This window comes from Podarcis bocagei (assembly GCF_964188305.1).
Source record: "Podarcis bocagei genome assembly, chromosome: 3".
Classification (NCBI taxonomy): domain Eukaryota; kingdom Metazoa; phylum Chordata; class Lepidosauria; order Squamata; family Lacertidae; genus Podarcis; species Podarcis bocagei.
In genome coordinates, this window is record NC_138127.1 from 2,721,645 (window position 1) to 2,735,314 (window position 13,670).

Below are 13,670 nucleotides of genomic sequence, written 5' to 3' on the forward strand. Positions count from 1 at the left end.
TTGCTTCAGCAGCAGGTGCCTCTGAGCAAATGTTCTACATGTCTAGCACTGGTGTACTTTCATCCTTTAAATATTATTTTAGATTTGCGTACTGGAAAGACCACTTCCAAGATGATGACATCCCAGCCCTGGCAGTAAACAAGGTGATTCATTGCGCCGTGTGTCGTCATCCAGGTGAGTCGGCCTGCGAACTTTAGAAGTGCAGTGCACAGAGGCCTCCCCTTCAACAGGTGTGCAGTAGCATTAAATGGTTTCTTAAAAGGAGACTGGATTGAGCCAGCGCCAATCCATGAAAAGTGAGTGGTAACCAAATCCTTTTCTCTCTACAGAAAATCATAATCAGCCTCTCCCCGAAGGAACGTTGTGTAGCGCAATTGGCGTGTTGTTTGTTATTATTGTAATAATAATCTATAGCCTGCTTTCTCTCACCATGGATAACTCAAAATGTCTGGTTCGTGTGACACGCTAAACCAGGCATAGGCAAACACGGCCCTCCAGATGTTTGGGGACTACAACTCCCATCATCCCTGACCATTGGTCCTGTTAGCTTGGGATGATGGGAGTTGTAGTCCCAAAACATCTGGAGGGCCAAGTTTGCCTGTGCCTGCACTAAACCAAACCATAGTTTAGTGCAAGCATGCAGGCTATCAAGAGAGGGGTTCAGGGAAGCTTAGCTTCTTTCTGGTCGTTCTGCTGTTGTGGTGCCAGTGGAAAAGCCATGGTTTGGGTTAGTGTGTTGTCAAACCTGGGCTTGTCGTTTAGCTCTTCCACAAGCTGCAAACTGTAGAACAGACCTTGGTTACACCTTGTGGTTTGCCTGGCTAGAGCTAAACCATGAGTTTGGGTTTGAACAACAATCTAAGCCAAGCCAGCACAGCAATCAAACAAACCCCTATACAGTACCTGGTATTTGGTTTGGTTTGGGTTTGGTTTGGTTTGGTTTGGTTTGGTTTGGTTTGGTTTTGGTTTTGGTTTTGGTTTTGGTTTTGGTTTATTGTTTTGGTTTATTGTTTTGTTTTGTTTCATAAAATGTATATACCATTGATTGTAAGAAAAACCCCTCAAAGCAGTTTACAGATAGAATGAAACCTACAGAGAACTTCAGCTACTTGTGCAATTATATCTCATTCAGAACTTTATCGGACACACCTCTCCATTTTAAGAAGCCTACAATCTCCTTTCCATTTCCTTTTCTTTTTTATAAATTTATTACAAATTTACAAACAATCCCCAAGCGCCCAAAACACAAAGAGAATTCCATAAATTCCCATGGACTTCCCTCCTCTCTTTTGTGGGTCCTTGGGTTAACTTTTTTTCTCCCGCATCTTCTCTGTTGATGCAACACTATGAAATCTCCATTACAACCGCCGTCACCATTTTCTTGCAGGAGCTTATAAAGATCATGAGAGTGCTGGGTGCCGTCTCTGCGGCAGCGCAGCATGCTGTGAACCCCATGATGCGGAATTCTGCTGCCCTTGTGACTGGCACTCCTCCGAGCAAGACCGGCGAGTCAGCGCAGTGGAGAATGGCATTAAAAAGTAGGTGCGCTTCGATGTGCATTTCTCTGAATTGCTTCAGGAAAAGGACGCCAGTTCTCTGGGGGTCTCACCTGTGCAGTCACACAGGTGGTTCTGCACGTGTGCAGAGCTCTGTTTTGGAACTTTCTGATGCTTTAGCAGGAGGCAAGGGTGCCAACTTGAATTAAATTTGTTGGGGGGTGGGTGAGTTAGGAATGTCCTGCCCATCAGTCACAAGATGTGGCACACTGGCACCAATTGATTGGCAATTGTCTCTATGGCAGTTGTCTCTATGGCAGGAGGCCACAAACGTACACTCACAGTGGTGTGGCTCTTGCCTTTTCACTCAGCTCCTTTCCTTTCTTTTCTTGAAATAATTTTCATTCGATTTTACAAATACAGTGGTACCTCAGGTTAAGTACTTAATTTGTTCCGGAGGTCCGTTCTTAACCTGAAACTGTTCTTAACCTGAAGCACCACTTTAGCTAATGGGGCCTTCTGCTGCGCCGCGCTGCCAGAGCACAATTTCTGTTCTCATCCTGAAGCAAAGTTCTGAACCTGAGGTAATATTTCTGGGTTAGCGGCGTCTGTAACCTGAAGCGTATGTAACCTGAAGTGTATGTAACCTGAGGTACCACTGTATAAAGATATAAAAATCCAGCTATACAACCCACAGTTAGAGATTCCGCTGAATCTCTGGACTTCCACCTTCCCCTCCATGGGTCCTATTGTTAACCTTTTCCACCACATATTTTTCCATAGTCCATATTTTATATCACTCCATTGTCTCCATAATACTTGCTACCTTACAAGTGTTATTGCAATCCTGCTAATGTTTTTATCTGCTTACAGTGGTCTCCAAGATAAATTATGAGTTTTTCCCATTCTTTATTAAAGTTTTGGTCTTCTTGGTTCCTGAGCTTTCTGGTCAGTTTTGACATTTCGGCGTAGTCCAAAAGTTTAATTTGCCATTCTTCTCTGGTAGGGACCTTGTCTTCTTTGCATCTCTGGGCTAGTAGCATCTGTGTGGCTGTCGTTGCATACGTAAAAAGTCTTCTCTGCTCCCTTGGAATATTCGCTCCTATAATTCCTAGTAAAAAAAAAGCCTCTGGGTTGTTGTTTTATACAAAAGCTATTTTAAACATTTTTTTTCATCTCATATATCATTTCCCAGAATGCTTTTATTACCTTACAAGACCATTCAGGTCTTTTTTGAACTTCACAGCCGCAGATATTGTAAAGGGATTTTCTTGAGGCTTGCGTTTTCTCTCAGTCTCACTAGGCAAACAGATAAATGGATACCTTATTTTGGTTCTTTAATTTCATATTTTGTTGCTGTTTTTATGTGGTAAGAATTCAGCTCTACACCACCTTATTCATTACCCAGGTGAGAATATAATAATATTTTTTACAGTATTAAATTTTCTATTTTACAATTTCAAATAAATATTTTACAAACTTTAAAATATCCAATGACATCCCTTCTTCTCTTTCCATAGTTCATTTTACATATCATGCATCCCTGCATATTTTACTATAACCATTCAAATCAGTTTCCCACTTTTACATCCTTCAAAAATGATTTACTCTGTTGAATTTATCTTAATGCTGCCAGCGTTTTCAACTGTATACAGTTATTTTCCATATATTCAAAAAATGTTTTCCACTCTTCTTTAAACATATATTCTTCTTGTTCTCTTATTCTATATGTTAAATCTACAAGTTGTGCATATTCTGTCAACTTAAATTGCCAGTACTCTTTAGGCAGGATCTCGCTCACTTTCCATTTTGGAGCTAACAAAGCACGGACCACAGTTGTTGCATACATAAATAATATTTTCTTACACCGGGGAATTTCAGTCTGGGTTATCCCCAACAAAAAGGACTCTGTTTGGGGGGGGGGGGTAGGTCGTTTTGAACATTTTTTTCATTTCATTATAAATCATTTCCCAGAACCCTTTTACGTTTTTACATGTCCACCACATGTGGAAGAATGTTCCCTCTCCTTCTTTACACTTCCAGCACTTACCTGATTCTGTTTTGTAAATCTTAGCCAATCTATCTATGAATCATTTTCAAGTACTTCTCTTTTCAGTAAATAGCATTCTGTAAATTTCAAGCCACCTTTTGAATAAACCGCAGAACCAAGGAAACTATTTCCGAGCCCAGAATCCAGACTGGTTTAGCTCAGCTGCCTGTCGCTTCACCTCTCCTGCCCTTTCGCAGGATGCTTACAGCTCTGAAGGCAGCTCCTTTTCACACTTCACATTTCTTTTTTTCTTTTTTTATATAATTTTTATTGATTTTTAACATATAAATTATAAAATGTACCACAAAACTTATCACTTATACAATCTTTTAAGACTTCCATCAGCACCTCTGATGGTCCACAGTTTTAACCACTTCTTATGCATTTCTTAACTTTATATTGCCTTTACATCTCTTAACAAATCATCTTTCCCCTATCCATTTTTGCAATACTTCCAATAATACTCCTCACAAAACTTCTTGCAAACCTACAAACGTCTGATCTTCACAAATACTTTTCAAATAGTCCGTAAATTTACTCCAGTCTTCCGTGAATTTCTGGTCCCGCCGGTTTCGAATCCTTCCTGTTAGTTTATCTAGTTCTCCATACTTACCTGGGAGGAGAGACACCCTGATCACACTTCACATTTCTAACCTCTTTCTAATGTATGCATTTTTATTCACAGGAAGGCTAAAGCATGCAAAGGATTTCCATTTCCTGAGGTAATTAGACCTGATTTGAAAATTTGAAAATGAATGCTTCCTAGAATCTTCTTATCCAGAAACCTCCTTTTCACTTGTTCTTTTTTTCCTGCCAAGGTTATCCAAGAGTACCTAATCAGCAAAGATAAACCGATGAAGTTAAATGGGTGCCGGAGGCCAAATTTATTGTCCTTTCAGGTACAGATAGTAGATTTTGATGGTTAAACCGATTGTATGCATTAGCATTTAGCCCAGCTAGTAATGATGTGTAGTTGTCATTTTGTTGGTTAGAAGAATCTTCATATAAATAGAAAAATTATGGAAAGTAAGCACCCAAAAAATAGTAGGAATTATTGCGATGTCGTTTAATTTTTTTCTGCATCTGAGCACTCAAATTAAGGAGAAACTTAAGCAGTTTTAGAAAATGAAGTACTCTGGGTGACTTTCAACAGATTCATGGAGTAACAAGCCACATATACCCTGCCCATCTGGCTGGGTTTCCCCAGACACTCTGGGCGGCTCCCAACAGAATATAAAAAAATGCAATAAAATATCAAACATAAAAAACTTCCCTAAACAGGGCTGCCTTCAGATGTCTTCTAAAAGTCAGATAGTTGTTTATTTCCTTAACATCTGATGGGAGGGCATTCCACGGGGCAGGCGCCACTACCAAGAAGGCCCTCTGCCTGGTTCCCTGAAACTTCACTTCTCACAGTGAGGGAACTGCCAGAAGACCCTTGGAGCTGGACCTCAGGCTGAACGATGGGGGTGGAGAGATCCAGGTATACTGGGCCGAGGCCATTTAGGGCTTTAAAGGTCAGCACCAACACTTTGAATTGTGCTCGGAAACGTATTGAGCCTCTCGTGTGCTAATGGCAAGTGAACTGATTCATACACGGCACTTGAAAAGGTTTTCACCAATAATACTGTGGCACCAGTTTTAGAGGACACATGTTTAAAGCTTTTCTCACACTTACAGAAATTTGCTTTTGAGAAAATGGACTGGTCCAAGCATTACGCTTGTGAGAAATTGTGCATCCTCCTCACATACTATGACATGAACAGAAGGAAGTCTGGCCATTTTGACGCACAGCAACTGCAGGCACGACGGTAATTTTAGTTGGTATTTGGAGGAATTCTCACCCCCTGTTTCTTTTCATATCTGTTGCTGGAGAAAATCTGTATTCCTGATAGCCCTGTGGAAGTGGAAAATATATGAGGGTTTTTATACATGAGGGTTTAAATCAGTCCTATATTTCTGATGTAGTGTAAAATCCCCAGAACGTAACCCCCACATAAATGGTGGGATTGTTGTATTCTTTTACATATTGCAGCCACGTGGGAGATTAGCTCCATATGTGGTGGGTTTTTAAAGTTTTTATTTATTTTAATGCCATTCTCATATTTCCTGAAGAATAGTCAGTTAGCTTTTTCTGTTCTTAAATAAGCACTGGATTCACAGAAGATTGAAACCCCCCCCCCTTTATTTTAGTAACTTAAATTCTGAATTTCACACAAACTTTTAATTGCTTGGGCATTTTTCTGTTTGCATTCTTCTATTTTAAAATGGTTTATGTTTTTGCTTTTTATGGAATATTGCAGCCAAATATAACCAGCAAGCACAGTGCTAGTTAGTGTATGAAGGGGTAAAGGACCACAAATAGACTCAGTCAGGTCACCACAAGAGGGAGGAAGTAAAGCCTTTCTTTCTTTCTTTCTTTCTTTCTTTCTTTCTTTCTTTCTTTCTTTCTTTCTTTCTTTCTCTCCCCCCCCCCCCGTCTCACTCTCTCCCTCCACATCATGTAATGGGATGGACATGTGTGACTTTGCTCACAAGGTTACAGCACATGTTTGGAATCATATTCTGTATTTTCTACCAAAGAGCATTTTGCCTTTATTATTGTTGCTGCTGCATGGCACAATGCATGACTGAGACCTTGAATCTGTAAGTAAAGCATTTTAAACTTACTTAACATTGTGTGGGCTGCTAATTGCAAGAGGGGAAGAGGTCAGTTGCTGTGTGTAGTTGGAACGGGATAAGAAAAGTCTAACAAGCTATATTCCTAACGCTATACTGCTGCTTAACTTTTGTGAGTTTCATGCTCTGCTACTGGGGCTCTTTTGTGCAATCCCTGCGTTTTGAATCTAGGCAACCCAGCCAATTCTGTTCTTGTTCACCCACACATGTGGATCCACAGGGATTCCTATATTTCAATTTCCCCTCATTTTTATCTTTGTTTTACAGGATAATCAAGACACGGACTAAGAATGGCATTCCTTGCTTTGAAATAGAGTGGCAAAAGCCAGGTTGGTACTGTTTTTTTCTGCGTTCTTTGGGCTTATCATACAATGCCGCTTTAAATGCTGGTTTAATGAAAGGTTTCCTTACCACCTGGAAGGAAGGAAGGAAGACAAGGATGATGTGATAAGAAACTAACTTTAGTAGTATTGGAATGTTAAAAATAAAAGACGGAATAGCCCTGTGTGTCTAGTGATCGCTGGTTGGGAGAATGTTTTTATATTTCTCTCTCTCTCTCTCTCTCTCTCTCTCTCACACACACACACACACACACACACACACACAATTAATATATGTGCTTGCCACCCTGGATGCATATAAATGTCTATATGAGTAGCAGGGCAGTAATAAATGCATACATACTGCATTGCAGGGGGTTGGACTGGATGACCCTTGAGGGTCCCTTGCCCCTCTACAATTTTATGATGCTATGGAATGAAAACTCCAAAGCAGAGTCAACCAAGCCCTCCAAAAGCCTGGGAGAACACATGTCTTTTTACTGGGCAACAGAAGGCCATCAGTTACTTCCTGCCTGAAAGTCCTACCTTGGTGATGATACTTTTGGAGCAGATTGCATCCCCTCCTGACAATTTTTCTCTCTCTTAGATGTTCATGGGAGGCGCAATGCGGGGGGGGGGAAGCAATGTGGAGACCGGGGGGGGATGGAAACAACCCCCCCCCTAAAAAAAAAACAACCCACAGGGCTTAGGAAATGACAGTTCATTTGCTACTCCCTTGGATCGCACAGTGCCTAAATGAGAACAGAGTTATCTTTTCTGCAGCCCTGAACCTGCCCATTTGTATCTGATAGTATTTTGTTTCCGTGCTCTGGATTCATTGCTCCAGATCATTACGCTACAGCAGACGATCAGCCTGCAGAACCCTTTTTAATAACAACAGAAGAGGCGTCACTATTTCAGGCTGCGTATCCAGAAGTGGTTGCTCGGTACCATATGGAGAAGCTGGAAATATGCAAGGAAAGGAACAAAGGTAAATCTGAAGCTTCGGGTTTTGATTAAATAGACACCGTGCTCCTTTCGTTTTGTGAAATTGCCCATTATCCTCCCGAGATGTATGCATCTTAGTCAGCGAGGCATTATAATGTAAGCAGATTCTCAGTCACATTCCCCAGCCCTTGCTTAACTGCCCTTTAAATCACAGATTGCTTCTGTTAACTTCATCACAAGGAACAAAGCCAGCCTCATTTTTACAAGGTGACTTTGTTTTGTCTGGTTATTTTAGGTAAGAAGAAGAAACCTAAAGAGAGAGAACGCTTAGCTGAGGACAGTGAAATTGCAGATCTTCTTTCTCGGCTGAACATGCGATCTGATGAGGAAGCCTTTCCCGGCAAAGATCCTAAGCCCCCATTTACAACTGTTTCTGGTTTTCAAACAGTCCCAGAAAAGGGCTCTAAAATTCAGGGCCTACCTGTCACTACACATTTTCCTACTGCAGTCACGCAAAGTCAAAACCCACCATCTACCTTGCTCGCGACTACTTTGCAAAATACAGAGTGTAATTGCATTCCTGACGGTTCTCTGAGCTCGCAACCTGAAAACTTGCATGCATCTTCCCAAATTGCCCATCTGCAGTTGAGTGACATTGACTGGGAAGGAACATCCTTCAGCATTTCTCCAAAGCGGGTTAATATTGCTTGTTCGGAATCTGAGTCAGATGCGAGTAATAATTTTCCAAATCAACACTCTTCACTGCACTGCAAAACAGCTGAAATCATTCCCCCGTCTTTGAATTCTGTGCGATATGATCCAAATCTACCAGGGAGTGAGGAGTGCTCTGTCTCCAAAATTGACCTTCATAAAGGTCAAAATGATTTATCTTCACAAGAGCGGGCAATTCTGAAGCCTTCTGCTTTGGAAGCTTCTCCCAGCCTTTCAGATATGTCTCTATTAAACTCTTTGCAAATGGTAGAACAAATCAATGTTACATCTAGCCCTGAGGGAAAAGTTCCATCTCTTTCAGCTCAGCTAAATGACAGTGCTCAGGAAGTTGAAAGTATATTACCAGGAAAATGTCTGCGGGGACTTGGCTTGCCAAACTTGCTCAAAAACTATGAAAATCCAGCCCGGGCGTCAGATAACCTCACCAGGCCAGGAACTTCAGTGTCTCTGGGCGCCAGAACACTAAAACCAACTTGCTTGGGAAACAAGTCACCAAGATTGTCTTGCAAGTCAACGGAAGTCCTAGATAGCTGTCAGGTGAGGGGAAAGCCCCTGCCGGCCACTCATAAAAGCTCGCTGAAGAAGAGCGTGTGCCAAAAGATTTACTCCAGTGAAGACAGTGATGATGAAAATGTGAAAGGTAGAAAGAAGGCTCACAGAAGCCCTAAGTGGCGAAGGAAGGGTCACGTTGTTCAGCTGAAGGACAAGTGTAGGGACAAAAGGAGCAGCCATGAATTGGTGGCTGAAGTTGTGCCAAGAGAAAACTCTCTTAAAGGGCCTGCCATTAATTTACCAATGGAAGAGCTTCCTATTGCACACATTCACAATTCTCTGACACTCTCAGAATCTAAGCTTTGTCGATCCTCTCCTCTTCAGGCAAGTGAGGCTGCCGCCTGGGCTGATAGCCCCCTTCCTTTGGCCGAACGTCTGAAACTAAGACTACAGAGCAGTTGAGGATCCCTTGGCATTTTGCTCTTCTGGGCATTTCTTAAACTCTCTTCTCCTTCCCCCTCCGTCACCTTTGTAAAAGCTCAACCGACAGATCTACGTAAAGAGACACAACCTTAATGAGCGAGGACGCAGGGAGAGATCCGGAATGAGCAGAACTAAATGCTGGTGTGAAATTAACTAGTCTCTTCAGTCAGTTTTTATAGCTCTACTGTGGTTTCCTGTAGAACTGGCTGTGGATTGTGCTGATGGCTCATAAGCGTATTCTTCTTTTGTTGAGCTGCATCATATCTTCACACTTCAGATATCTTCACACTTCAAGGTTATGCAATATGACTGGGTCTTTTTTAGAGCTTTCCATGGACCAAATCACAGAACATACCCCTACGGGTCTGGGATCTTAGACTGGGTTTGCAAGCAAACAAGAATGCTGTGGTGTGAGATACCGCTCTTGAATTCTGCCCCGTGTAAGAACCTCAGTACTCAGTTATTGCAATGTGTTCTATGTGGGGTTATCCTTGGGCCTGGTCTGGAAGTGGCACAAAAGGCTGTGACTAGACTTTTGATGGGGAAAGTCTATCAACAGTCCATAACTGTTCCTCAAAAGTTTGTACTGGCTGCCCATACACTACCGAGCCAGATTCAAGGTCCTTGTATTAATTTTCAAGTCCCTTAACAACTTGGGTCCAGGATTACCTCAGGGACCGCCCGATCCCTTATATCCCTGTCCAATTGCTGGGGTCTTTGGGGGAGTCACTATTAGTGGTCCCCTGTGGCTCAGAAACATAGCTCATAGACACCAGGGACCATGCATTTAATATTGTGAGCACAGTTTTTATGGACCTCCCCTCCATTTGAGATCAGACAGGCCCCCTCCCTGCTGAACTTTCAGCTCCTGCAGGCAACCCAATTCCAGCAGGCATTTTAAACTGATGTTTTTGATTTTATAGTTTTAACTGATTTTTACTTTTTGTATTGTATCCTTGTAAACCGCTCAGAGGTTGTTGTAGTTCAGCAGTATAGAAATTGTTTAAATAAATAAAGAAGAAGAAACTCCCTGCAAATTAAAAAAAAAAAAAGCCCGACACAACAAGGAGAATGAATCTTACCTATCCCTTTGCCTGTTGTGTTGGTTTTCTATTTGCAGTGAGTTCTTAACTTAGGGAGAAGGGACAAAGGTTGTACCACTTGAGTATACAGTGGTACCTCGGGTTACATATGCTTCAGGTTACAGACTCCGCTAATCCAGAAATAGTACCTCGGGTTAAGAACTTTGTTTCAGGATGAGAACAGAAATTGTGCTCTGGCGGCGCAGCGGCAGTAGGAGGCCCCATTAGCTAAAGTGGAGCTTCAGGTTAAGAACAGTTTCCGGTTAAGAACAGACCTCCGGAACGAATTAAGTTCTTAACCCGAGGTACCACTGTACATCACTGCTTCTTAACCTGAGGTACCACTGTATACTGGATGCTTTGTGATGCTGCAGGCCACTGAAATAATACACGGGTAAACCAGATATAATGCCTTCAGTAATCATGACAATCCCAGTTGCTGTAAAGATGCAATCTGCTCTCTTCAGTAGCTGGAAGCTGGGAGAGCGTTGGAAAAAAGCGAGATGTCATTGTTCAGGCAGCTTCAATGCAAACAGACAGTGGCATCTTGATTATTCTCTGCTTGTCCACTGTCACACCAGAGCACAAACAATCCCATCCATGCAGTGCCCCCCCCCCTTTTCTCCAAGTTCAGCTAGATGCAGCTGTAGCTACTCACTTATAGTCAACCCTTTTATACTTGGAGCGTACTGTAGCTCAGCTGAATTTACTGCTATGCAGTATCTTTCCCTGGAAAGTGTATACTACAAGTATATCAGCAGCAAGTCAATGGATCAGTGTCACATGTTGGCATTATATATTTACCACATCAATATTGTGCCCTTTCTTTTGATTTTGTGAGCTCTGGAGCCAAAAGCCTTTGAATTAAACATCAAAAAGAATGGCAGTTCACCTCCGGCCATGGGGTTAAATCAAAGCCTAAATTAAATCTAGGCAGTATTATGTAATAGCCAAACACCTCAACCCTTTTGATGATTAAAGTATTTTACTTCTTAATACTGGAGTCCTAAGTGCATTTGCCGGGAAGCAAATCCTATTGATTTCAGCTGAACTTTTCATATTAGAGTCCCTAGGATTGCACGCCTTATCCTACACTGCAATTCTGTACACGTCTACTCAAAATTAAGTCTATTGTGTTTAATAGGGTTTGCTCCCAGGTATGTGGGTGTAGAATTGCAGCCCAAGAGAAGTGTCTGAAGCCCGTGACTATCTGTGGTTTTAACTGCCTAACTACAGCATTGTGTAATTGTATAAACCTTGTGTATAAATGCAGGGGTAGCTAATCTGCGGTTCTCCAGCAATTCCTAACAGCCCCAGCCAGCCCACTTGTCCCAAACAGAATTAATTAAATGGTGAAATGATATGCAGAAGAATTTATAGTGCACTGTTACTCATGTTTACCTGGAACAAGCGTTGCTATGTCCATTGTACTCTTTCCCCCAGCAAAAAATTATCTGGTCCCAGATATTGCATGTCTATCATGTCACATCCAGATGCAAACCACAGGTTATGGGAGGGAGCCGAGGCAATATATATTTCTGCATTCCTATAAAGCAGGGGGTTTGCTGTAAAGTTTGCTACCTGATATATTATTTTGTAAGGTGGGAGAATTGCATGGCGTTTTAACCTATAGACATGCACAGAAGTGGTTTGTGGTGTGCCTAGGATGGTCGTTGCAAAAACTAGGCGAAATCTAAGTAACGTTAATTAAGGTACTTTGAAATTGCACTGGAAGAGACTTACGGATGTGTTTAACTCGCCCATTGAAAATATGGGGCTTGGGCATGCACAGCTGTGGCTGGGACATGCCCTAAAACCGGTTTGTAAGAAATTGGGAGGACTTGCTGTTTTAGATGTAAAACACACTAACCTGCAATGCAGGAATCTTTTGTCCAGTGTGGAGTTCAAACCCATAACCCTGAGATTAAGAATCTTGTGCTCTACTGACTGAGCTAGCTCAGAAACAGCTGCACAGCTGTGGTTTGTGGGCTGTAGGCCCTCCAGAGAAGTCGCTGGAGAAGTCCCGTTTAGCTGCATGACCTGTCGGAACACGCCTGGGGTCACACGCAGCCCCCAGAATGAGACAGACCTCTCCGGGCGTCTTCCTGATGAAGCGCAGCCCGGGACGTTCACAAATCAGTCCCAGTGTGCACCAGCGACACATATCAAAAGACATGTGCATGCTCACTCAGCAGAGTATAGCAGAAACGACCGTGGAGCACAAGTATAGCATTCTAAGTGGTTTATTAAGCAATATATACAGGACAAAGCAACCATGGCGTCCTCTCACATCTTCTCCAAGAGAGAGAGAAAGAAAAGTACAAAAGTACAGTACAGCAGAAGACGGATAAGACTGACTTCCATTCTCACACTTTCCAAGCCTAGAAAGTAAACACTAATGTGATGTAACAATCACACACCTAGCAACGGAGGAATGAAATGCTAACATTTCTCCTGAGATTGGGAGAAACTGACCATCGCACAAGGCAACAAGTAGCAATGTCACTACATCCCATCCTAAGTGCTCCTTTTCCAGCGCAAAGTATCTCATGAGTGGAAGCATCTCAAGCCTTCTGCCACTTGTGTGTTGTTGAGAAGAGTCTTGCATGCAGAATTCTGCTCAGCTTAGAATAGTGAATTTTATCTGCTGTGGCAAATCACACTGCTGTCGGGCCAACAGACCTGCCATTAATGTTTGGGTGTGTAGTTCGCAAATTTCAAATAAAAATACATGTTATTTCAGATACCTGTATCCAAGTTGTCTACTTTTTCTGTCTTTTGCTATATGCGCAAGTTAGTTCGTCTTATTGGTCAGAAACGTGACAAAGCTGTGAAGGAAATTTAAGAACTTGGCACTTCTTAAACCTTCTCTCTAAACTTCTATTCATCACCCAGGTTTTATATATATATATATATATACACACACACATATATATGTGAAATCTATTGTGGCACTCTGCAAATGTGAATATAAAAGCCTGAAAGCAGCTTAGCCAGCATGGTTTACCTTGTTCCCAAGGAATCTTAAGAAGAGATAACATTTTCTTGTAAAACTGCATATCACAGGGTCTGTTAGAGAAGGTATTATATTTGTGTTTGCGATGTAAACGTGTCATGTTCTTTTAGGGTTTTGCCATAGCCTAGAATCCTATTTCTTCAGATAAATGCTGGGATTCTCAGTACTGTAACAACTATGGAAGGCACTGATAAAGCCTTGCAGTGACTAAATAAAATTGACTGTTTTGTATTAGCAGATCAGTATATATATCTAGCAATGCATGCAAGTTTTCACTTTCCTATAAGCCTTACTACTGTACAACTTTCCTCCGAGATCTAAGACTATTGTCCTCTGCATTCTTGGGGTTAAATCAGTGAGACTTTACCACAT

General features: G+C 41.9%; 1 protein-coding gene and 2 long non-coding RNA genes across 5 annotated transcripts in view; 1 reads left to right on the top strand and 2 right to left on the bottom strand.

The window, feature by feature from the left end:
* The window catches only part of GEN1 (GEN1 Holliday junction 5' flap endonuclease), a 90,315-nt gene extending 77,281 nt beyond the window's left edge, over nucleotides 1-13,034 (top strand). For both annotated transcript variants that reach the window (XM_081189069.1, XM_081189068.1), the window contains 8 exons: nucleotides 83-174; nucleotides 1,388-1,538; nucleotides 4,232-4,268; nucleotides 4,365-4,445; nucleotides 5,227-5,357; nucleotides 6,493-6,554; nucleotides 7,393-7,536; nucleotides 7,789-13,034. In XM_081189069.1, the coding sequence (XP_081045195.1) occupies nucleotides 83-174; nucleotides 1,388-1,538; nucleotides 4,232-4,268; nucleotides 4,365-4,445; nucleotides 5,227-5,357; nucleotides 6,493-6,554; nucleotides 7,393-7,536; nucleotides 7,789-9,179 (2,089 nt within the window). In that variant the 3' untranslated portion in view covers nucleotides 9,180-13,034. The remainder of the gene's footprint in view (nucleotides 1-82; nucleotides 175-1,387; nucleotides 1,539-4,231; nucleotides 4,269-4,364; nucleotides 4,446-5,226; nucleotides 5,358-6,492; nucleotides 6,555-7,392; nucleotides 7,537-7,788) is intronic.
* The window catches only part of LOC308584511, a 158,734-nt gene that overhangs the window by 142,889 nt on the left and 2,175 nt on the right, over nucleotides 1-13,670 (bottom strand). The gene's annotated exons all lie outside the window — the stretch shown is intronic.
* LOC308584554 lies at nucleotides 2,932-4,230 on the bottom strand. The gene is made up of 2 exons (XR_014006914.1): nucleotides 4,174-4,230; nucleotides 2,932-3,766 (listed from the first exon to the last, which is right to left on the bottom strand). It is a non-coding gene; the product is annotated as an uncharacterized lncRNA (long non-coding RNA).